The sequence below is a fragment of the Rhinatrema bivittatum genome, chromosome 2 (assembly GCF_901001135.1).
Source record: "Rhinatrema bivittatum chromosome 2, aRhiBiv1.1, whole genome shotgun sequence".
Lineage (NCBI taxonomy): Eukaryota > Metazoa > Chordata > Amphibia > Gymnophiona > Rhinatrematidae > Rhinatrema > Rhinatrema bivittatum.
Window position 1 is genome coordinate 615,671,475 of NC_042616.1, and position 25,987 is coordinate 615,697,461.

Here is a 25,987-nt window from a genome sequence, read left to right on the forward strand (position 1 = left end):
AGCCATAATTCATAGGATATCCAAGCTGAGTATTACACTAGAGAGTAAACAAGCAACCCAGACCCCACCATTGAAAAGTGGACTGCTGTATAAACAGACAGCACAGAACTGTTATCCAAAGTTACTGGCATGTCTAGACAGACATGGGATGTGAAGGTGTGAACAAACAACCAAATAGCAACTTTAGATATGTCTTCAATGGAAGTGGCCCACAGATGAGACACTGAGGTTAATATGGCTCTCACTTGATGAGCATTCACAGTGTGTGTGTATAATCTGGAGCCAACACTTAATGTGCTATTCTTTCTGCTAACTACTGCTCTTTCCAATCTATTTGGATCAAAGTTCAAGAACAGTTGAAAAGCTTGACAGTGAGGTTGAGACCATTTTATGCCAAGGTTCACTTATAGTCCAAAGAGTGAACATGTAATCTCGCAAAGAATGCTAGCAGCACAATACCTTGGTGATGTGGAACATAAGAAATGCAATACTGGGTCAGACTAAGGGTCCATCAAGGCCAGCAGTGGCCAATCCAAGTCACAAGTACCTGGCAAGTACCCAAACATTAACAGATCCCATGCTACTAATGCCGGCAACAAGTAGTGGCTATTCCTAATTGATTAACAGCAATGTTTAGACTTCTCCAGGAGCTTATCCAAACCTTTTTTAAACTCAGCTAAACTAGCTGCCTTAACCACATCCAGAGCTTAATTGTACGTTGAGTGAAAAAGAATTCTCTCTGACTTTAAATGTGCCAATTGCTATCTTCACATAGGGACCCCTAGTCCTTGTATTATCCGAAAGAATAAGTTTCACATTTACCCATTCAAGTCCTTTCATGATTTTGTAGACCACTATCATATCCCTCCTCAGCCATCTCTTCTCTAAGCTGAACAGCCCTAACCTCTTTAGCCTTTCCTCATAGGGAGCCATTCCATGCTCTTTATCATTTTGGTCGCCCTTCTCTATACTTTCTCCAGTGCAACTATATCCCTTGAGATGCGGCAACCAGAATTGCACACAGTATTCAAAGTGGGGGGTCTAACCACTGAGTGATACAAAGGCATTATGACATCCTCCATTTATTTGCCATTCCCTTCCTAATAATTCCTAACATTGTTTGATTTGACTGCTGCAGCACACCAAGCCTATTTCAATGTAATAACTATGATGCCAATGTAAATATTCTGCAACAACGGCTCACTACCTCAAATTTTATCAACTAACAAAAACAATTAACTTTGAGGATTAATGCTCAAAAGCATATATTGTATTTTATAATACTTTAACAAACTCTACTGGGGAAGGTATCAGATAGATGTGCTCACAGTCTTACAGGCTCTTGCCCTATACAGGGCTACAACCCTTCTCATGTATCGGCACTTAGATCACGTCATCTACCATTACCCCATAAGAGTAAGCCTATTTTATTTGTGTTTTTATTTTTAATAAATCACCCAATAAAAAAATTTTTCCTTTTAAAATTTTTTTACCCTTGAAAATTATTCACCATTATGTTTTACGTGGTCCCTCTATTCAATAAAATTACTTATCTTTTCATGTGCTTGACTTCCGAAATTATCAATACTTGTTATGCGCTCACTTGCTTGTTGTCAGCTGTCTTCCTGCCCGACATTGTCAATGTTTCGGCGCAACAAGTGCGCCTGCTTCAGGGGCTTACTGCTCAATATTCTACAAAAAACACATCTTTTTAATATACTCTTATAAATGCATTTCTAAATGACCAAATTCTTAATGGTACTCACTATTCAGATTGGCGCTTTTTTTCACCCGATCTTTCACAGCGTTCAAATATGGCGCCAAAAACGCCTTCTCTATCTCAATGCCAGAAATGCATATGCTCTTTATTTCCTGTCACGCATTGTTAACGCACCTATCAGCTGATTTGTCTAGAACACTGACCAATCGACCTCCTTATTTAGCCCAACTGGGGCTACTGTTTGTAATTTAAAGATCCACTTTTGCTCACGTTGTAGCAAACGTAAGTTTAAATTGCCTCCTCTTTCGTCCTGCTCCATTACCTCTAACACCGTACTTTTTAAACTCCAAAAATTATGTGATTTTTCTAAACAATGTTGCACCAGCGGGGCTTCTAATCTGTTGCGTTTAAGTGCGCTCTTATGTTCTATTAAGCGAGTTTTCAACTGTCTTGTTGTTTTGCCTATATACAAAAGACCACAAGGGCACCATATAGTATACACTACAAAGCTGGAATTGCAAGTTGACTTTTTTATAGGTTTAAACCTTTGAAGTTTATCTAAGGGGATATTGATATTAGAATGAGCTAATGGGCACATCACGCACGACCCACATGCAGAATGTCCATCCCGATTTACTTCATATTGTAGGGAACTCTGAAAATGTGATCTCACTACTTGATCTTTTATGTTTGTTCCTCTTTGAAAAGCTATTAATGGTCGAGATTCAAAGACTGTATGTACTTGAAGGACATTCCAGTGGCGTCTAATGCTACGTGCCACCTCATTCGCCCCCTGAGAGTACGGCAAAACACAAGTTAAACATTGTGAAGTTTTTCTCTGTTGTGGTTGTAATAGATTTTCTCTATGATTCCAACGTGCTCTCTTGCAAGCTTGTTTTACAATTTTTAAGGCTTACTCTTATGGGGTAATGGTAGATGACGTGATCTAAGTGCCGATACATGAGAAGGGTTGTAGCCCTGTATAGGGCAAGAGCCTGTATAGGGCAAGAGCCTGTAAGACTGTGAGCACTTCTATCTGATACCTTCCCCAGTAGAGTTTGTTAAAGTATTATAAAATACAATATATGCTTTTGAGCATTAATCCTCAAAGTTAATTGTTTTTGTTAGTTGATAAAATTTGAGGTAGTGAGCCATTGTTGCAGAATATTTACATTGGATTCGGAGGAATAAAAAATTCTTTGGCCGGTAGACAAAATAGGATGGCTACTCAATGGGAAGACACATTCAGTTTTTCGCAAACACAGTTACAAGAAATTCTATCCACACCACCAGTGTTTATGCCCGGAAATCAGGGAGAAAGTTGGGAAAATCTGGACGCTTAAATAAACGTATGGTAAGAACAAATTTACATTATGGCACATTGATTGAATACTGTAGAGTTCAGCGAATCCCTAGAGGCCTGCGTATAATGAAAGAACCTAAACTTTACGTAGAATTTGAAGATTTTTTAGTTAAATGGAACCAGATTCTTAACAAATGCTCTCTCGACCTAATGCTTTTGGTCATCGAGAGAGCTAAGATGTTAATGGAAACTCTACAGGTAGAACATGAGCAATTGTTGGAAAAGATCAAAAATCATAATTTAGAAACTTTTGATGTGAAATTGAAAGAGTTTCAAGAGACCATAAATGAATTCACTGAAGAGGTTAAACAAGGTAAAACCAATAAATTTGTTAGGGATGAACAAGATTACAAGAAAGGTTCAATATACTATTGGATGAATCCACAGCTTAAGAGAACTTATAATCAGAGAAAAACATTCGAATCCGGTTCCGATGAATCATCAGGTGATGAGCCCACTCGTGGTCAGAAGATCCCTATTACCAGTGGTCCCTCAACAGCAACCCCTTTTCAAGAGGCACGACAAGATCACAAGGTCAGATTTCAACAGCATACTCAAGATCCCCCACCGGGACAAAGACAACAAAAAAGATGGACACGATCACAGGGGAAGAACAAATCGGAGAATCAATGCAGACCAGAGAATCCACAGTGATTAATTTGTCCTCCCGTTCTCTAACACGTACTCAAGTCCAAGTATTGGAAAAAGGGTTAACATATGTACCAACGGTGCGGTATGACCATTTTGAAACTAGCAAATTTTTTCAAAAATTTCTAAGGAATTTAAGGTTACGTTTATTTTTTGACAAAAAACCACCAGAGGAACGAGATAAATCGGTGGTATTTCCAAAGTCTACCTGGTGTCCCCCAGGCAATATTGATCCGGTTATACATACTTTTGCAAGATTGGTGCAAAAGGACATAGATAAGATTCAGGGAGATTCTAGATCAAGATTCTTTAATTTGAGCATGCAAGAAAATAGGGCATTACAAGAAATAAGAGAAGATCCAACGTTAGTGGTAAAGAGTGCGGACAAAGGAGGAGCGGTGGTAATAATGAATAGAGATTCATACAGGACAGAGGCATTACGACAACTAGCAGATCAACAGTTTTACAAGCAGCTAGATGCTAATCCCACACCGCAGTTGAAAGAACATATAGATAACCCTTTTGGAGGACGCCCTAGCGCAAGGTTGGATCACTGTAAGGGAGTTTCGTTTTTTAAAGGTTGAACATCCAAGGGTGCCAACCTTTTACCATCTCCCGAAGATTCATAAGAATCTAGAGAACCCTCCGGGACGTCCTATTATTTTATCACGAGGTTCATTGCTCGAACCACTTTCTCAATATGTGGATACATTTCTACGCCCTCTAGTACCTTCTTTGCCCTCGTATGTTCGAGATTCCGGCGAATTAATACAGTATTTGGAAACCTTAGATATTCCTTTTGAAGAAGTTTCTTTAGCCACAATTGACATCGTGTCCCTTTATACCAATGTGCCCCAAGAAGGGGCTTTGCAAGTGATTCATTCACAGTTAACAACACAATCTTCAAAGATTCATCCACCAGTTACTTTTATAGTTGAATTAGCAGCATTGGCTGAAAAAAAACTTTTTTGTTTTCGATAAAGTATATTATCAACAGGTGGGAGGCACTGCGATGGGAGCCACAATGGCCCCTAGTGTCGCAAGTCTTTACGTAGGACACTTTGAATCACAGTGGCTACCAATTTCTCCATATCAACAGAATATTTTGGTATGGCGTCGATTTATCGATGACATCTTCATAGTGTGGAGAGGTACTGAAGCTCTATTTAAAGAGTTTATTCAATGGTTAAATGCCCGTGAACAAGCTTTACAATTTACTTATATTTTTCATCAGAACTCGGTCTCCTTTCTGGACATAAACATCTCAATTAAGGCGCATAAGTTCTTCTTTACGATTTATCAAAAGCCAACAGATCGTAACACATTGTTGGAATATTCAAGTTGTCATCCACTTCCTCTGAAGAACAGTATCCCGTTTGGCCAATTTTTAAGGCTCAGAAAACTGTGTTCGACAATAGGAGAATATAAAGTTAAATCACAAGAGATGAGCCAGAGATTTTTAGACCGGGGTTATCCCTTAAAAATTGTAAAACAAGCTTGCAAGAGAGCACGTTGGAATCATAGAGAAAATCTATTACAACCACAACAGAGAAAAACTTCACAATGTTTAACTTGTGTTTTGCCGTACTCTCAGGGGGCGAATGAGGTGGCACGTAGCATTAGACGCCACTGGAATGTCCTTCAAGTACATACAGTCTTTGAATCTCGACCATTAATAGCTTTTCAAAGAGGAACAAACATAAAAGATCAAGTAGTGAGATCACATTTTCAGAGTTCCCTACAATATGAAGTAAATCGGGATGGACATTCTGCATGTGGGTCGTGCGTGATGTGCCCATTAGCTCATTCTAATATCAATATCCCCTTAGATAAACTTCAAAGGTTTAAACCTATAAAAAAGTCAACTTGCAATTCCAGCTTTGTAGTGTATACTATATGGTGCCCTTGTGGTCTTTTGTATATAGGCAAAACAACAAGACAGTTGAAAACTCGCTTAATAGAACATAAGAGCGCACTTAAACGCAACAGATTAGAAGCCCCGCTGGTGCAACATTGTTTAGAAAAATCACATAATTTTTGGAGTTTAAAAAGTACGGTGTTAGAGGTAATGGAGCAGGACGAAAGAGGAGGCAATTTAAACTTACGTTTGCTACAACGTGAGCAAAAGTGGATCTTTAAATTACAAACAGTAGCCCCAGTTGGGCTAAATAAGGAGGTCGATTGGTCAGTGTTCTAGACAAATCAGCTGATAGGTGCGTTAACAATGCGTGACAGGAAATAAAGAGCATATGCATTTCCGGCATTGAGATAGAGAAGGCGTTTTGGCGCCATATTTGAACGCTGTGAAAGATCGGGTGAAAAAAAGCGCCAATCTGAATAGTGAGTACCATTAAGAATTTGGTCATTTAGAAATGCATTTATAAGAGTATATTAAAAAGATGTGTTTTTTGTAGAATATTGAGCAGTAAGCCCCTGAAGCAGGCGCACTTGTTGCGCCGAAACATTGACAATGTCGGGCAGGAAGACAGCTGACAACAAGCAAGTGAGCGCATAACAAGTATTGATAATTTCGGAAGTCAAGCACATGAAAAGATAAGTAATTTTATTGAATAGAGGGACCACGTAAAACATAATGGTGAATAATTTTTCAAGGGTAAAAAAATTTTAAAAGGAAAAATTTTTTTATTGGGTGATTTATTAAAAATAAAAACACAAATAAAATAGGCTTACTCTTATGGGGTAATGGTAGATGACGTGATCTAAGTGCCGATACATGAGAAGGGTTGTAGCCCTGTATAGGGCAAGAGCCTGTAAGACTGTGAGCACTTCTATCTGATACCTTCCCCAGTAGAGTTTGTTAAAGTATTATAAAATACAATATATGCTTTTGAGCATTAATCCTCAAAGTTAATTGTTTTTGTTAGTTGATAACTATGATGCCCACATGTTTTTCCTGGGTGGTAACTCCTAAAATGGAACCTAACATTGTGTAGCTACAGCATGGGTTATTTTTCCCAAATGCATCACCCTTGCACTTGTCCACATTATATTTCATCTGCCATATGGACACCCAATCTTGCAGCCTTGCAAGGTCCTCTTGCAATTTAATTTATCACAATCTGCTTGTGATTTGACTACTCTGAATAATTGTGTCATCTGCAAATTTGATCACCTCACTCATCCGTATCTCTTTCAAGATCATTTATAAATATATTAAAAAGCACCGGCCCAAGTACAGATTCCTGAGACCCTTCACTGTTTACCTTTTTTCACTGTGAAAACAGATCATTTAATCCTACACTGTATCCGATCTTTTAAGCAGTTTGCAACCCACAAAAGGACAATGCCTCCTATCCCATGACTTTTTAGTTCTCTCAGAAGCCTCTCATGAGGGAATTTGTAACATCCCATGTAACTCTCAATCCCCTGAATCATTCTGCCTAATGTGGGCCACGGAGGAAAGGCATGTAGGAGTTTGCCCACCGACCACTCCTGTACGAGGGCTTCAATGCCCAAGGGCTTTTGGTCTTTCCTACAACTGAAGAAGTGAGAAGCCTTTGCATTGTGAGATGTCGCCAGAAGGTCTAGATACAGGTGACCCCAGTGGTCCACTATGAGTTGGAACGCCTCGTTCGACAATTCCCCTTCTCCTGGGTCTAGACTCTTGTCTGCTGAGAAAATCTGCTCTTAAATTGTCTTTTCCTGCAACATGTGAGGCAGAGACCTCCTGAAGATGCGCTTCCGCTCATTCCTTGAGTTGGGCTATTTCCTGCAACACCTGCTGGTTCTTGGTTCCTCTCTGGCACTTGATGTAAGCCACTGTCGTGGCACTGTCCGGCATTATCTGGACTACTTGACCCTGCAATCGGTCCACAAATCACAAGCATGCTAACCAGACGGCCTGGGTTTTCAGGAGACTCTTCTGTATTCCAGCACCCTCGCGCTGTAAACTCCTGACAGTGGGCCCATAATCCTGGAGGCTTGCATCTGTCGGACGTACTAGCCAGTCCTTTGATCGTAGGGAAACTCCTTTCTTTTCTTTAGATGGTCCTCTTGCCACCACTGCAACTGTTTGCCGATTTTCTCTGGAAAATTAAGCCAAATTGAATAGTCTTGAGATTGAGGACTCCAATGAACCAGCAGGGTGTGCTGAAGAGGACGCATATGCGCCCTCACCCACGGAACCACCTCTAGGGTAGCTGCATTCAGTCCGAGCACCTATAGATAAGACCACACATTCAGGCGCACTGATTCTGTCAGTGATCGTACCTGAGCCATTCTGAATGCAGATCTCCTGCATGAACACCCTTGCCCTTGCTTTGTGCTGAAGCAAACACCTTGGTACGCCAGTGTTTGAGATGGCTGCAGTTGCTCTTGGCCAAGTTCACCAGTCAACCTAGTTCCTGCAATAAGGAGATCATCTATCATGAGATCTGAAGGCTCTCTTCCAGGCTCTTGGCATGAATCAGCCCACCATCCAAGTACAGGTGAACCAGAATGCCATCCTCTCTCAACACTGCTGCAACCATCACCATAACCTTGGAAAAGATTCCGGGCACAGTGGCCAGACCGAAAGGTAGGGCCCAAAACTGAGTTTCGCCCCAACACAGCAAAATGTAGAAATTGCCAATGCTCCAGTCAAATGGGAATATGAAGGTATGCTTCTGACAAATCTAGTGATGTCAGACATTCCCCCAATTGTACTGCCATTATCACTAAGCGTAAGGTTTCCATGCAAAATCGAGCCATCTGCAAATGACGGTGAACTCCCTTGAGATTTAGGATGGGGCGATAGGAGCCTTCCTTCTTCGGCACAAATGAAGTAAATAGAATACCAGCACATATTTTCTTGAGACCTGGGCACTGGGACTACAGCCCACAGGCTGAGTCGTCCTGATAATGCACACTCTACTGCTTGTCTCTTGCATGGAGAGTTGCATGGAGAGACCATGAAGACATCGAGGACCAATGAGAAACTCAAGAACGTAACAGTCTCTGATGTGATCTTGACCCATCTCCGATAAAACAGAGTTGACCCCCTATTTCCTGTTCCCAGGGGTGGGTCAGCACACCTTCACTGAGTGGCTCGAGGGGCACTACTACCTGAGCCTGCACCTCTTCTGGGATGTCTGGGACCTGCCCAAGGGCAGAGTCATCTGAGAAGCTGCTCCTCTATAGGGACAAAAATGTCTGAAACCCCTCGCATAACCTCTCATGCCAAAGGAGTGCAGCATCTGCTTCTTGTCCTCTGGCAACCGAAATATCTAAGCCTCACCCCATTTATTGGCCATTTTCTCCAGCTCACTCCAAAACAAGAGTGATCCTTTAAAGGGCAATTTAGTAAGTCTAGACTTTGAAATTCTATCGGCCAACTGATTCCTGAGCCATAGCTGACGTCTGGCTGCTATTACCAAAGCCACCCACCTGGCTGACGTGCGAACCAAGTCGCAGTCTGCATCTGCCAAAAAGGTGGCTGCTGGTTTCATCACTGCCCTGGAACTCACACCAAATTCGTTGCTTACTTCTCTCTCAAGAAGTCAAGAGCGAGCCACCAGGGAACTGCAGAAAGCTAACAACAAATTCATTACCATTGCTTCAAAGGCTTGCTTAAGGATGGCCTCAATTCTTCTATATTGAGCATACTTCAATGCTGCTCCCCCTTCTATGGGAATAGATATCCGCTTGGCGACAGGCCACACAAGCACATCCACTTTCAGAAATTGCAACTGCTCCCTTGCAGCTGGATCCAAGGGGTACAGCTCTTCCAAGGTTCGTCCCCCTTTAAAATTAGCTTCCAGGACGTCCCATTCAAGATCAATTAATTCTTGAATAGCCTTCATAATAGGAAAGAAACAAGAGGCTTTACGCAAAGCAATCAAAATGGGATCTTTCTTTGGCTCAGACACAGTATCAGCCCCTGGTACTCCCAGCATCTTCAATGTCTGGGAAGTCACAGCCAGTAACTCATCTCTATGAAAGAAATGCAACATAGACCTATATGGCTCCAGCCCTGGAGGAATTTCCCCATCCTCCAAGGAATAAGGATCGGTTTCATCATCTGTGCCATTCAGGTCCCTGTCGAAGCAATCCACGGCAGGCCTAGACTTATGCCAATGCTTACCTGCAACACCAGGTGCATGGGGGATCAGCAGACTCAGATTCTGAATCACTATTAACTGGGGCCAACAGCTACAGCACTTGAAAAAATTCCACCGATGAAAAGGTAGATTGATCCAGACCAAAACCAAGGGCTTTGGTACTACGCCCAGTGAACTACCTTCCCCCACAGAGGAACCAGTTAGGGGAGTCCCAATTCCAGGCGAGCTCTCTGGCAACATTTTCCATTCCCATAAGCTGGGAAGGACTGGGCTTAGCAACATCAGACAGAGACAAGTCTCCTTGAGTCTCCAAACAGTGCTGATACAAATTAGAGAGAATGCCAGACAGATGGCCGAATATGATAAGCAGACACAGGGCAAGACACTTAGGCTTCTTTGCTATTGGTGCCATAATAAATAACACACTCTAAACTGACTCCAAGAAGAGTGGGCATCTGACTGAGCTTGTCACTTGAAAAGGATTGGATGGCCCACAATTTAGGTGTCCAAAAATTAGGCACCCAATATATCTGATCAGCTGGACGTCCAATTTATTTTGTGCATCTAACTAGGCACCTCCAGGCACAATACCAAGTGCTCTGGAAGATGTCCTATGTGCACAACTGTGCGTCCATATGAGCCCAACTGGGCGTCCAGCTAGGCGCATTATTAGACACAGTCAGGTGTCTAGCCAGGCTCAGCGCGAACCAACATCCTGAAGAGGGCAGACTTACGGGCTGTGGAAAAGCACACACCATGGCCTACCATGTGGCAAAATTCAAAGCCTGAAAGCAGGGCCTAGCCCAAAAGACTGCTCAACCCGCCAGGCTGTCCGAGTTCCCCAACTTCCCCAGCGGTAGGATTGGACGTCGGACCGGCACGCCAAGCTTGGAGAACAAAGGGGAGAGGAATCCCTAAACCAACTCCCCCCCTCTTTCTTTTTTTTTTTTTTTAAAGCTATTTACCTGAGCCCAACCCATCTCAGCTGAGAATGGAGTGCCACAAGGATCGGGGTTGGGACTGGTCCTGTTCAGTATCTTTGTGAGCGACATTGCGGATGGGACAGAAGGTAAGGTTTGTCTTTTTGTGGATGATATTAAGATCTGCAACAGAGTGGACATGCCGGAAGGAGTGGAGAGAATGAGACGGGATTTAAGGAAGCTGGAAGAGTGGTCGAAGATATGGCAGCTGAGATTCAATGCCAAGAAGTGCAGAGTCATGCATATGGTGTGTGGAAATCCAAAAGAACTGTATTTGATGGGGGGTGAAGGGCTGATGTGCACGAAGCAGGAGAGAGACCATGGGGTGATCATGTCTAACGATCTGAAGTCGGTGAAACAATGTGACAAGGCGATAGCTAAAGCCAGAAGAATACTGGGCAGCATAGAGAAAGGAAGTGATAATCCCCTTGTACAGGGCCTTGGTGAGGCCTCACCTGGAGTACTGTGTTCAGTTCTGGAGACCGTATCTCCGAAGGGACAGAGACAGGATGGAGGCGGTCCAGAGAAGGGCAACCAAAAAGGTGGATGGTCTTCATAAAATGACTTATGAGGAGAGACTGAAGAACCTAAATATGTATACCCTGGAGGAGAGGAGCAGCAGGGGTGATATGATACAGACTTTCAGATACTTGAAAGGTTTTAATGATCCATGGTCAACAACAAACCTTTTCCACTGGAAAAAAAAAAAATCAGTAGAACTAGGGGTCATGATTTGAAACTCCAGGGAGGAAGACTCAGAACCAATGTCAGGAAGTATTTCTTCATGGAGAGGGTGGTGGATTCCTGGAATGCCCTTCCGGAGGAAGTGGTGAAGACAAACTGTGAAGGTTTTCAAAGGGGCATGAGATAAACACTGTGGATCCATAAAGGCTAGATGATGGGAATGAAGAGAAGAGGCACGAGGGTGGCTTGCTGGTATGGTGGCTACTACCTGGTGATTACTACCCTTACTCAATAAGCCTTCACAAGGTTAATGTAACTCCAACATTGCTCTCTGCTTCATCGGCAAGGGGAAATGTGGAAAAGGAGATTTGCATTCAGACAACAACCAACAAGGACTGAACTACACAGTCTGGGTAAACAAATAAGCATGGGGGTAGCTTGCTTATTGCGGCAATTACTACCCTAAACCAATTCAGCCTGATACTTCACTTTGAATGCATATACAGCGTTGCTCTCTGCTTCAATGGCAGGGGGAAATGTGGAAAAGAAGATTGCATTCAGACAACAACCAACAAGGTATTGATCTGTGCAATCTGGGTGAACAAGCATCGGGGTAACTTGCTTGATGTGGCGGTTACTACCCTTAACCATTAAGCCTTATGCTCACCTTTGATGCAACTCCAACATTACTCTCTGCATCAATGGCAGGGGGGTGCCAGGAAATTTGAATCAAACAGTTACCAACAAGGGCCCTGAAGTTGGTGGTCGGTGAAACAGATAAGTATGGGAAAATAAGTGTGGGAGCTTGCTGGGCAGACTGGATGGTCCGATTGGTCTTTTTCTGCCGTCATTTCTGTGTTTCTATGTTTCAAGGCACTCATCTGAGGGAGAATCCACCGAAATCACCTCAGGAAATCGACTGAGGGAGGGACCATAAGAAATCACCACAGAAGAGCGGGGCAATAAACTTCTATCCTCCTTTCTCCTTCTATTAAACTTCAACACAATCCCCAGTAGGCAGATGCATGTCCACCATGTACTGGAGATGGAGAATACAGGCAGGCTGATGTCAGTGCAAGGGTATATATACTGTGACGTCAACTTTGTTCCGTCTCCATCTGCTGGTAAAGATGCATAACCCACTAGTTCTGGATCCACTTGTCTGAACACTAAGAAATAACAGCTTGTGCAGCTCCAGAAACATTTACTGCAGTAGCTGTGAAAAAGAGCAAAGAACCTTGTCTTACATTCTCTGCGGAAGAAAGGAGACTGAGGGGCCCTGCCTGGGAGGCAGGGAGGTGACAAACTGCACATGCTCAGTAAAGCATTCTAAAAGTTTCTAGAATCTTTAAAATCATAGTTCCTTGCCAGGTTCCATATGATGACTTCACCCATATGGGAGGGCTGTCATTCTGCTTGTCCTCTGAAAAATATGGGCTATTGTTAATGCTGCACCTGCCTGTATACCAGGTAATGCCACTGAAAAAGATGTGTCCTATCTCCATTTTCTGGTAGGCAGTGAAAAACCTATCTGGACTAGCATAACAGGATAAGGAAGTCACAGTTGCTCTTTCAGCATTTTGACTAACTAGTATCCATGTATCATACCAGAGGCTCAGTATAAAATATACAATCATATATACACACACCTTTTTAGCATTTTAAAATTTGGGTGCTCTGGTTTTCAGGAAGGTATTAGAGGAAATTTTTAATATAACTTCTCATATGGATAGGCAGCTAACATTACAGGAGGGCAGATTTTTATTTAATTAACTCCGTACATTTTTACTTACTTTTTTTAAGCTCATGTTTGCTATAGCTATGAGTACATAAGAACATAAGATTTGCCATAAGGGGTAAGACCAAAAGTCCATCAACCCCAGTATCTTGTTTCCAACACTGGCCAATCCAGGACACAAGTATCTGCAGGATCCCAATAGGTTGACAGATTCCATGCTACTTATCCTAGGGATAAGCAGCGGATTTCCCCAAGGCCACCTTAATAATGGTTTATGGACCTTTCCTCTAGCACCTTGACCAAACCTTTAAGCCAGCTACACTAATAGCTTTCATCACATCCTCTGGAAACAAATTCCACAGTTTAATTATGTGTTAAGTAAAATTTGTTTTAAATGTATTATCTAGTAACTTTACAGCATGTCCTCTAGTTTTTGTATTTTTGAAAACCATAAATAACCGATTTGCGTTCACCCATTTCATTCCACTCATTTTATAGACCTCTATCATATCTCCCCTCTTCCGTCTTTTCTCCATGTTGAAGGGCCCTAACTTCTTTTGCTTTTCCAAACAGAAGAATCATTCCATCCTTTTAAATCATTTCGGTCATTCTTTTCTGTATCTTTTCTAATTCTCTCTCTTTTTTGAGACAGTATGACTAAAATTGCAAATATGGTTGTTCCATGGAGCAATACAGAGAAAATGATGTTCTCTGCTTTATTCTCCATTCCTTTCCTAATAATTCCTAGCATTCTATTTGCTTTTTTTGACTGATGCCAAGAAAGTAAATAGAATGCCAAGGGATTTAACATCCCTTTTCTCCATGTTACTGAGTCATACTCTCAGCCCACATTTGCATAAAAATGTGAATCCTCACTATTTTCCCTTGATTTTCTCCACAGTTGCACCAGACAATTCAGTCTCCAGTCTGGTGCTCAATGAAAATCTGCTGAAGTTGCAACTTCAGCACTTTTTTCATTTTTCAGGGAATTTGTGAGTTAGAACTACAGGAACACAACTAGTAAGAAGGAACAAACTGGACAGCCATCTCCACCAGCAGCATTTCCTTCCCCCTTCTATAGGTCACATAAATGAAAAACACAGCTATGCAAAAGTATAACTTGTGCTATTATAATTAGCTATTTTCACATTTCTCTCCAGCAATGAAAAACATTTGCAATATAATGTAAACCTCAGGATAACACTTTCAGGAACTGACATCATGAGGCAATAGAAAAGCATTATCTAATTTTGGCTCCTGAAAAAATCATTTAAGTCCTAATGCATTTTACTGTTCGATAACAATGCATAAAAAGCAAAGCTTATATGCTTAATTGAACAGACCTGACAAATACTGAAATGCCACCTTATCCACAGAAGGACAATGAAGGGCTCATTTATGTGCACAGGACAAGCTTAAAATCAAAATGTTCCAAAACTTTTAGACATAGTATTCAACATATATTAGCTGAGCTATATATGTACATTTCCATGTATCTGAGTAGATCAAATCCTTGATAGTATATTTAGTACAGTAGGTCAATATGAAAAGCCCTTGCAGTTGTATAACACTAAAACATATCTTCATACCACCCCAAAAGGAGAACATTTTTTTTAATTTTTCTTCCATGGTTTGGAGTTTGCCAAATGTCAAAGGAATTCTTATTCCCTCTCCAGTGGTATTCTAGCCCTGTGATGAAACTGAGAACTCTCTTCTGCCACTTCCCCAAAGACTCAGGTTGAGAGATTTGATATAGGGTTACAAGACAGCTGTGTACTGCACAGAGATAAAAAGTTCTTAGAGAAAATACCTTTGAATTTTAAAGTAACCTTTTCTTTAAGTGCATGTGTAGCACTATATTTGTGCTATACATCAGTGGAGAAGGGGAATGATGCACAGTAGAAGTGACATTTCAGCTAAACCAAGTTTTAAGTTAGCTGGGTTGAAATATCTTATTAAAATGTATCTAGCACTAAATTGCTAACATTCACAACCGCTCCAACCCCTCTCCTAATTTAACTGTTCAAAAATGCAATGGTGCAAAAAGGAAAATTGGTTCTTACCTGCTAATTTCTATTCCTGGAATACCACAGATCAGTCCAGGGAAGTTGGTTTATGCATCCCTGCCAGCAGATGGAAGCAGAGAACAAAAACTTTGAGGCACTTCTAACATAACCAAGTGCCACCTGCAGTTCCTCAGTATTGACCTGTACCCAAGCCAAGATGTGTAACTCCAAACAACCAGGATCTCTTCCTCTAAAAATGCAGAGGAACAAGTTGGAACTCCCAACCAAATTGATCCCTGAACTCTGGTCAAGAAAGAATTTTAAATCTTAAAACAGTATGAACTATATACAATTATCTTCTGCAGAATAAAACTAAATTCTGCATCACCAGCGTCCAGAATCAGGAGAGGTCTTTCTAAAAATTAATCATACTCAGAATGGGCCGAGAGTCTGGACAGATCTGTAGTATTCCAAGAATGAAAATTAGCAGGTAAAAAACAATTTTCCATTCCTGTTCATCCCTAGATCAGTCCAGACAAGTGGGATGTACCCAAGCCCCTTTATACTGAGTGGGACCCCGAAAGACCTGCACACAGCACACTTTCCCCAAAGGAACCCTCCTCTGGGGCCCTGACACCCAAACGGTAATGTTTAGTGAAAGTGTGCAAAAAGAACCACGTTGCTGCCCAAATCTCCTGCGGCAACACCAACTGACACTCCACCCAGGAGGTTGCGCCTTTGCCCTAGTGCAGTGGTTCTCAACCAGTGTGTTGCCAAGCACATGTAGGTGTGTCACCACACTTCCCGGTTCCCCCACTGACCCAGCTGCTCCCCCTACCCGAGTGAAATAGGTCCTCCGCCCGGGCTTAAAATGCTGATAGCTCAGGCAGAATGAGGCAGGACAGCTGGAGTCAGCAGCACCAGCATGCTCTCTTCTTCCCGTCCCGTCCCCCCCCAGCCCGGAAGAGGAAGTGGTGAGCAGCAGGTACATGTGCGGCAAGAAGTGACCATGCTAGTGCGGGCAGCACTGGCCCGAAGAAGAGAAGAGGCACCGCCTGAAGAATGAGCAGTGCGGCTTGGAGTAAAACAAGGAACAATATCAACCCCCATGGCTGATGGGACTCCTTTCTCCGCAAGGTCTTAAAGTGAAGGAGGTTGCTGCTGCCTTTAGGGCTGGAAGTGGAGGGAGCTGCTGCTGCCACTAGTTCGGGGGGAGAGAATGAGTGAGAGAGCATGTATGTGAATGATTGAGAGCCTGTATATGTGAAAGAGTGTGTGTGTGATTGAGAGCCTGTGTGTGAGAGATAGCATGAATGGAAGTGTATGACTGAGAACCTGTATGTGTAAGTTTGCGAATGAAAACCTGCTTGTGTGAAAGAGTATGTGTGTGTGTGATTGAGATCATGTGTATGTATGATTAAGAGCCTGTGTGTATAAGTAAGAGAGAAAGCATGTCTGTGTGTGATTGCGAGCTGGTTTAGGTGAGGGAGCATGTGAGTATGTGATTAAGAACCTGTGTGTAAATAAGAGAAAGAGAGAGCATGGGTGTAAGCATGTGTGAGAGTGTGTTTGAAAAAAAAAAGACGGCATGTATGTATGTGATTGAAAGCCTGAGTGTGTAAGTGAGAAAGCATGTGTGTAAAAGTGTAATTAAGAGCCTATATAAGTGAGCGTGAAAAAGCATGTGTGTGTGTGTGTGTGTGTGTGTGTGTGTGTGTGAATAATTGAGAGCCAGAGAGAGAAGAAAGTTACAAGCAAACCATCCCTCCCTCCTGCTAATTCAAAACAATCTCAGGGCATCTGGATATCAAACGTTCTTATCATCCTCTGGCAACCTATTTCCCCTTAGAGTGTGCCAGATGCTTCATCAGCTTCTCCAGGTTCTCTCCAAACAATAACCGTCCATTAAAAGGGAGATTAGCAAGTTGCGCCTTCAACCAAACATTCGCCAACCAATTGGGTAGCCACAGAAACCTTCGCACAGACACCATATTCCTATCCAAAGTGCAAAGCAAATCATAGAGCACATCCGCCACATAAGCCACACCCACTTCCAGGCGAGCATCCTGGCCAGTAACCGCAGGGGTACCTCTGGCCTTCTCCTGTGCCTTCTACACCCAGCACAAATAAGCCCTCTGCATATGGCTGGTGCAGACTATAGCCCTCAGGCTCAGAGCAGAGGACCTCAAACAACCTTCAACAGGATCTCCACTTCTGATCCTGGACATCCTTCAAAGCCACCAACCCTACTACAGGAATGGTAGTCTTCTTCATCACAGCCAACACCACCACACTCACCTTTGGCAGTTTCCACATCTCCCAAGATGCTCTCGGGCAGGGTATACAACCTGGCCACCTTCAAACCGGCTTACGGGGAATCCCACTCCCAGTCAATCAACTTCTTCACCTGTTTCGGCAAGGGGAATGTCCTCGGTTCACGCAAACCCTCCAACACTGGGTTTAACCCCTCCATGTCAGAGTCCTTCTGTGCCACCTTAATCCCCAGTTCTTCCAGAACCTGAAGATGAGAGGCCTTAATTCATCCTTGCAAAATAACCTAACCCCCCTAGGGTCATCCCCTTCCTTCAAAGGGACCTCGTCCGCATCTGCATCCCCCAGGAGCCCAGCCCCCAGATCCATGCCCTGACCAGTGCGCCCCGGTCCACTTGCGGATCATCGCCCATCTGATCAGCACCCTCAGAATCCTCGGAGGAAGTATCATCACCGAGAGAACGCTCAAAACCCAACAGGCAGAAAACGCCCCCCTTCCGGAGGACCCTCTTAAGTCCAACCCGGACCAGCTGAGAGGCTGGCCGCTTAGTTGCCAGCTCCTGCCCGGCAAGACAGGCCTCATACATCAGAAAAACGAAATCCGCAGAAAATCTACTGCAGGTTCCCTGCTCCGTGGGCACAGAGTCTCTTCCTGCGCTTGCTGGAACATCTCCACCCCCATCTAATCCCTGAATCGCAGGAGAATGTGGGGGAAAGGAGTCCCTGCCCTCCACATCTAAGGCAGGGCTCTGCCATGTGGAACCAAAATGGCCGCTGTCTTTGTGCCCCTCCCCCCTGGGGTCCTCCTGCACAGGGACTGCAGCCCAATTGCAACATCTGCCCCTGGAAGACAGTATAGAGGCTCCTTCACCTCCTGAGACACAGCTCAGGCAGAGAAGGGCTGCGTTGAGTCGAGAGCACCTTCCCCTGTAGGCTCACCAGGATTTCAAGCACTCAGCGGGAGACTGCACAGCGCAGCTTGTAGCTGAAAATAAACCAAGAAAGAGAAAAAAAAAAGCTGCCACAGCCGCGCCGCTGTCCGGGCGCTGAATGGACGGCACAAGCTGTGCGAGCCTCTTCTTACCCCGACGTCGAACCAACAGAGATGAGGAAGGGGAAAAGAATAGAGCACCCAGCCTCAAGGAAAGACAGAAAGGATACTCTCCTGCTTCTGGGGTTCCAGGACACTGCAACAGGCTGGCTTGGAAGGAAGGCCCTCAGGGGGAGTGAAGAAAGCAGGACCCTGGCTTTCCCTCTCCCTGGAATCAAGGGTCGAGCCCGGACAGGGATATCCAACTCCTCGCTCGCCCTGCTCAACCAGATGGATGGCCCACGAAGGTACCTAACACTTCTGGGAGCTCCGGATCTTCTTTTTCCTACTCTATACTAACTTTAAATCTCTTCTTTTTTTTTTTTTTCTTTAACTAACAGACTGCAGGCTTGCAACTCTGCTGGAGACAGATAAATACTGAGGGACTGCAGGTGGCACTCTGTTATGTATCAGTGCTTCAGAGTTTTTGTTCTGCTGGTAGGGATGCATAAACCCACTTGTCTGGACTGATCTGGGTGCTTAAAATTTTATCCCTGCTGCTGGCACAGGCCCAGAAGCTACCATGGCTGGCCCAGCCTCAACAGGAGATGAACCCATCTCAGGGCAGGCCCAATAAAGTCACTGCCGACTCAGACTGCTCTCCACCTGCACAACAGAAAGGCTAAGGAAGGGACAGAAAAATATATATATATTTAAAAAATAGCAAAAATAATTTCAAAAATTAACCAAGGCAAAAAATCTTAAAAGAAAAAAAATGAACAAAATCCAAAAAAAGAAAATAAAAATCTGACAAGTAGACAAAAACCCTTAAGTAATAGTATTTCAGGGAAAAGTAAATCATGAGAAAAGTTTATAAAAAGAAGCTTTCTTCCTCATACTTATACAAGGCACCATTACAAAGCAAGTCATATTAGGAAAGGTCCTCAACTGCAACTTGCAGCAAAATTCATTTGCTGGGGAAAATTTACAAATAAATCTTTCAAATGATCACTTTTGATAGCTATACTTACTGGTAATTAAAAAAAAAAAGTACTGGTTCCGGTTCCAGCAACAGCTTCTACCTTCCACTTATTCCCAACCCTAAACACACTGATGGGCAGATGAACCATTTTGGTCTTTATCTGCCATCATTTACAATAGGAAAAAGGAAGCAAGTTCAAAAAGATTCTGGTTGGTAAACTGGCAGAAGAATTACCACTGGCTTTGCTACTATTTTGACATCTGCTTTAGGTGTTTACAATAAGGTTCTCAACCAGCAGCAAAGTAGATCAGTTGTCTAGCTATGCTAATGTACTGTTTTTAAAACTACACAAAACATTTAGAAATTATTAACAAAACAGAATGAGGTATATGTTTTTGTTCAATGTCTTTGTGGAGAAACTTGCTAAGCATATCAGGAAGTCCATAAATACTTTTGAAGAATAAATCATGTGTGTGTGTGTTAGGCTAGGAAAATATTCTCAATTCCCACTGCTCAGTATATTGACACCTAGTAAGGGCTGAAACATTCATGGTATGTTAAGGAAAATTCCTCCATATCCAATGTTTTCATTAAGTACACTGTTTGAGATGATCTCGAACAAAGGCATCAGGAAGCAGAAATGACAAGGAAGGTATTTTGGGCAGGGATGAGAAGTCCCTTTTCGCCAGACATTCCTGAATCTTCAAACAAAGCAAAAACCTCTTCTTTCAAAGAAAAAAAAATGTTAGAACCTTTGACTGGGTGTTCCAATCCATCCATGAATATCAAATTATTTTCAGTATTCTTGCTAGTAAATACACTATATGGACCGTCTTCAACCAAATCCTAGCAAAATAAAAACAAATACACAGATTAGTTACTAGTCAGGCGGCTTCCCAATGTCCCACTCTTACAATATCTTAATTATTAAGATAGCAATTATCAAAAGCACATTTACATGCGTAAAACCTTTTGACAATTCAGCCCTCTTATGCATTTGAAAATTCTCTTATGTTTGTGGGAGTTTTCAGACATAGTAGATGAAAGTAGAAAAGGACCAATTGTCATCCAGTCTGTCCAAATATTCCTGTCCAAACTGCCAAGTACAGACCAGTTTATAATTATAACTTTGAAAAATATATCTAATGATTATAGAGTTAACATTCATTTACAAATATTATACTCAAAATTTCATATTTCTATTTTACAAAAATTCATTTAATGACAATATATACCCCCCATACTGAAAATTTACATCAAAACCAACATTTAACAATTCTCACCCACATATTGTATTTCACTAAACTTTAAAAAAAACCCTATCACTATAAAAAAAAACCTGTAAAAATAAATATTTCTGTGAAATACTCAAAAAGAAACAGTCCAGAGGCATCAAATGTCCACAACTGTCTCACAAGTTGTATTTGTCTATTTGATTTATTATATTAGTTTTATATTCGTTATATTAGTAAAACAAATATTATATTAGTTTTATATTCGTTTTCATTTCCATATTTTTATGTATGTTTTACATAAAAGATCCTGTTTAATTTGCGGTATATAAATTTTTTTAAATAAATAAATAAAAAAACAAGTATTTCACTGATATATCAGATTCCTTTTAGTGATAGTAGTAAACCTCCTGACTTCTTAAATGATGTATCACAACTCTTCAGAATATTGATGTAACTCATGGAACTGTTATATCACACTTACAATAGGAATTTGCAGAAAGCTCCATTCACATCATCCTTGAAAGGACTCATCTCATCAACTCTCTTTCATGGAAACGTCTTCCGGTCTAATACTCCACCCGATCACGGGAAGATGTTGTCTAACTTCTCAACCATATTACAAGAAAATCTCACTTATTACATCCACAAAGGAAATCATTTTCTTAACTCTCAGGTTAACATTCATCCCGACTCCAGGAATTCATGATCCATTATTGAACCCGTACTCACAAATGCCTTTGAAGGATTTTTTTTAAATCCCTTCCAAAGTCTTGATGCTGCAGCGTTTCAGTACCACAGTGCCTGCGTCAGGGAAAAATATCCAAATTCTGCAAAGACGTAAAAGGCATAAATAGAAGAGGGGATATGATAGAGGTCTTTAAAATCATGAAAGGTCTTGAACGAGTAGATGTGACTCGGTTATTTACACTTTCGGATAATAGAAGAACTAGGGGGCATTCCATGAAGTTAGCAAGTAGCACATTTAAGACTAATCAGAGAAAATTCTTTCACTCAATGCACAATTAAGATCTGGAATTTGCCGCCAGAGGATATGGTTAGTGCAGTTAGCGTAGCTGGGTTAAAAAATGTTTGGATGAGTTCTTGGAGAAGTCCATTAACGGCTATTAACTAAATTTACTTAGAGAATAGCCACTGCTATTAATTGCATCAGTAGCATGGGATCTTCTTGGTGTTTGGGTAATTACCAGGTTCTTGTGGCCTGGCTTGGCCTCTGATGGAAACAGGATGCTGGGCTTGATGGACCCTTGGTCTGAACCAGCATGGCAATTTATGTTCTTAAGGAAAAACAACCTTCAAAAAAACCTTAAACATCGTATAATCCCCTACTCGCTGCTTGCATCTCATGGGAGCTTTTAGTTGGTTTACGGGATATTTAAATTCTAGGTGTGTTTGGCAATATTCTAGCCTTTCAATTGCCATTTTATGTCAAGTTGGTCAGTTCGTGTCCCATGAAACGCAAGTAGGGGATTATATAATATTTAGGATATTTTGAGGTTATTTTTCCTTCAATTTGTCTTTTACGTCTTTGTAGAATATGGATGTTTTCCCCTGACGCAGTCACTGTGGTGTCGAAATGTTGCAGCGTTGGGACTTTGGAAAGGATTTTTTTAAAATCCTTCAAAGGGATTTGTGAGTACGGGGTCAATAATGGACCACAGTTTTCAGAGTCGGGATGAATATTAACCCAAAAGGCAATTGAGAATTAAGAAAATAGTTTCCTTTGTGGATTTAATAAGTGAGATTTTCTTTTAACGTGGTCAAGAAGTTACAGACGTCTTCCCGTGATCGGGTGGAGTATTTGACTGGAAGGCGTTTCTATGAAAGAGTTGATGAGATGAGTCCTTTCGAGGATGATGTGAATGGAGCTTTCTGCAAATTCCTTTCGCGAGTGTGATATAACAGTTCCATGAGTTACATCAATATTGTGAAGAGTTGTGATACATCATTTAAGAAGTCAGGTAGTTTACTACAATCACTAAAAGGAATCTGATATACAAGGCAAATATTTGTTGTAGGACAGTTTATTTATTTAAAATCTTTTCTATACTGTCGTTATGTACCATCACATCGGTTTACAGTAAGGCACAAAATACTAATGAGTAGTATGTTTTCAAAAGTTATACAATTATAGAAAGTGCCCTCAGGGTTCTGGTTACAGAAAATTTCAATATAAAGACTATTTGATGATTAATCTCATGTTTTGTCCAATTGAAACATGTATCCTTGATAATTTACATGTCGCTCGTTCTTGTTCTATATCTAACGTTAAAAGTGCATCTTAAAATAAAATCAACTAGAGACTTGGTGCCGAGTGCTGATGTTATATTGCTTGCTTTTACTTTCTTTATCTCTGTTTTCTTTGCAAAAGGCTTGTTTGTATATCCAGGTTTTTTAACTTCCTTTAAATAGTTTTAAGTGGACATTTGATGCCTCTGGACTGTTTCTTTGAGTATTTCTTTTTGAGTATTTCACAAAAATATTTATCCTGCTTTTACAGGTTGTTGGATTTGGGGTTTTTTTTTATAGTAATAGGGGGATTTTAAAGGTTATTGAAATACAATATGGGGGTGAAAATTATTATTAAATGTTGGTTTTGATGTAAATGATTTACAACATGGGGCATATATTGTCATTAAATGAATGTTTTGTAAAATAGTAATATGAAGACATTTTGAGTATAATAAAATGTGTGAAGCAATATGTTAAATATATCTAGTGATTAGAGAGTTTTCAGAGTTATAATTATAAATTGTTCTGTGCTGTAGTTTTATGTTTGTTATTTGGATAGAACAAAGGTAGCAGTCTTTTGTTTGTAATAGGATCTTTACTTGACAATTTGACTATCTGCCAACCACACTGTGTGACCTATTTTAGAATACCTCACTTTGTCCACCTCCTTTGTACTAAACCCTTTTAGGTAAGTGAACCTGCAAGCTCCCCTATTTAGTTCACCCCTAGTATCCCATCCTTCGGTATGTCTAACCATAAAGCTCTATAATAATCTAAATAGCTACAAATAGTAGAGGCTGTTGTCAAAACAGCCCAGCCACTGGGTGCCTGTGGTCTGCTAAAACCAAACTTCTGCACTGGCCTGCTCAACCCAGAGCATATAGCCTGCCAGACAGACCTGTGTGAGCACCTGCATTTCCTCTAGGATTCTTAGTTATTTTTGTAATGCAGCCTGCCAAACAGAATTAAGTTATGTTTATTTATTTAAAATACTTATTGCCTGCACCCTCCAAGTTTCGGGATAGGTTACATATTAACATGCAGAAAATCAAGAACATAAAAATGAGACAAACAGCACAGTTTGTCCAGCCTACCAGTCAGACCCAGCTGCATAGTTGTCTAGATTTTTGCTAGGACTTCTAGTTATTACTTTACTGTTAATTCTGCTATTGTAGTATACTAGATCAACCCTGCTGAGCAGCTGTCCTTTAGCAGCAATGTTATGTTTTCACAAAAGAACAAGCTGACCCCTTTTTGGTTTTATTCTTGCCTGTATTAGTGATATTCCTATATCTTTTGTCTTCAAAAATATTTGTTTTTAAAAATTCTCATAGCTTCATTCTTCAATTGTATATGCTGAATTTATCCACTGAATGTATCAGAGCTAGAATGCAGGTTTTTCTAATGATAATCAGTACAGCAGCATCTGTTAACTTACTTTAGTCTAACAATGGAGAAAGGGGATACGTAGGAGTCTTCAAAAGTAAAACTGATCCATATTAAACTTCACCCTTTTGTTAAAATTATCTATGAAAATAACCGGGGCAAAAAGAGAAAGGAGATGCTCCTTCCATATTTTTTTTTTTAAGTGCAGTTAAGTAATTGGAACTCTACATATTTTATTTATCTGCACTTTAAAAATAAAACAAACCCAAGAAATGTACTCATTTCTCATCAGTCTCCTATTTATGAAAAATGTAAATACTACCATGGATCCCTAAGACCATGACAAGGGGTCTGTCAGAAGGGAGGCAACCAAACTGCAAATGCTTAGAAATAAAGCAGTCTGACCTCAACTCTGAGGAGCTCTACTCTTAAGGCTCCTGCGGCCTAATCCCTCTATCTCATCCCATGCTGAGGAAAGGAAGATCACAGCTTCAAGACGCCCAAACTGGAACAGAGAGGAGGTGGAGAAAAGTGTGGCTGATTGCCAGAGTTTGAAGTTGCACAGAAAGGAGTTGGGGAAGCACACTGCCACCAGCACCTTCAACAGTTGCTGTTCCACATGAACAAAGGCAGCAGCAAGCAGGGTAATGACTCAGAGGAGAATTTCTGGCCACTGCTACATGTGCTCTGGCTGTTCTGCTGACAGTGAGGGGAAAAAAAAAAGCTGCACTGAGGGAATAGTAGGGCCATTGTGGGATTGGAGGGAAGGGGCCATAGTGGATCAGCACTCAGAAAGAGGTGGAGAAAGCGAGTACAGGGCGGAGAGGGCAAGAGGGAGGGTATAAGAATGAAAGTACAAGGGCCCTAAGAGGGAGGACAGCATGCTATAAACTGCTTGATACTTTCGGCTCGATACTGTAAGGCCGCGGTAATAACAGTGCGGCAGTGTCAGGCGCACCCTTCCTCCCCGCACCCACAGTTCTCTTCACTAACTCCCCGATACTCTCCTCTAATCGCATGCAAATGCATGCCGCGGCTGTGAAGCGTTAGGGAAGGGTTATGCCCGCGCAACCCATTTTACTGTATAGGCGCTTAATACAGTGCCTATACAGTAACCTGGGTGCGCTGGTACCTGTCATTTCAAATGACATTTGAAATGTCAGGCACCAGGAAGTGTAAAAAACAAAATTTTTAAATACCTGTCGGAGGGCCGCGTGGGTCCAGGCGGCCGGCGGGATCCGGGGGGCGGGTGGTCGCGTGTTAAATCTAGGCCACGGGGGGGTGGGCGCCTGTTCCAGGTGGCGGCGGGGGCGGGGTGGGTGGACGCGCGTTAGTTTCAGACGACCGGCGGCGGGAGCCGGGGGGCGGGTGGTCGCGTGTTAAATCTAGGCCGGGTCGCACAGACGCGCATTCATCCAGGCGGCGGAGCCGGCGGCGAAAGCAGCCGGCTCCTCCGCCTGGATGAATGAATGCGCGCCTGTGCAACCCCTGCGATTCGGCGCTCAAGGCAGTCACATGCCGTGACGTCACGCCTTGAGCGCCGAATCGCAGGGGTCGCACAGGCGCGCATTCATTCATCCAGGCGGAGGAGCCGGCGGCTTTCGCCGCCGGATCCTCCGCCTGGATGAATGCGCG

The 25,987-nt window shown here is 42.1% G+C and overlaps 1 protein-coding gene across 4 annotated transcripts in view; it reads right to left on the reverse strand.

Annotated features, from left to right (window-relative positions):
* Positions 1 to 25,987, reverse strand: part of TRAPPC8 (trafficking protein particle complex 8) — a 431,358-nt gene that overhangs the window by 350,869 nt on the left and 54,502 nt on the right. For all 4 annotated transcript variants that reach the window (XM_029591182.1, XM_029591181.1, XM_029591183.1 and 1 more), the window contains one exon: positions 20,234 to 20,327. In XM_029591182.1, the coding sequence (XP_029447042.1) occupies positions 20,234 to 20,327 (94 nt within the window). The remainder of the gene's footprint in view (positions 1 to 20,233; positions 20,328 to 25,987) is intronic.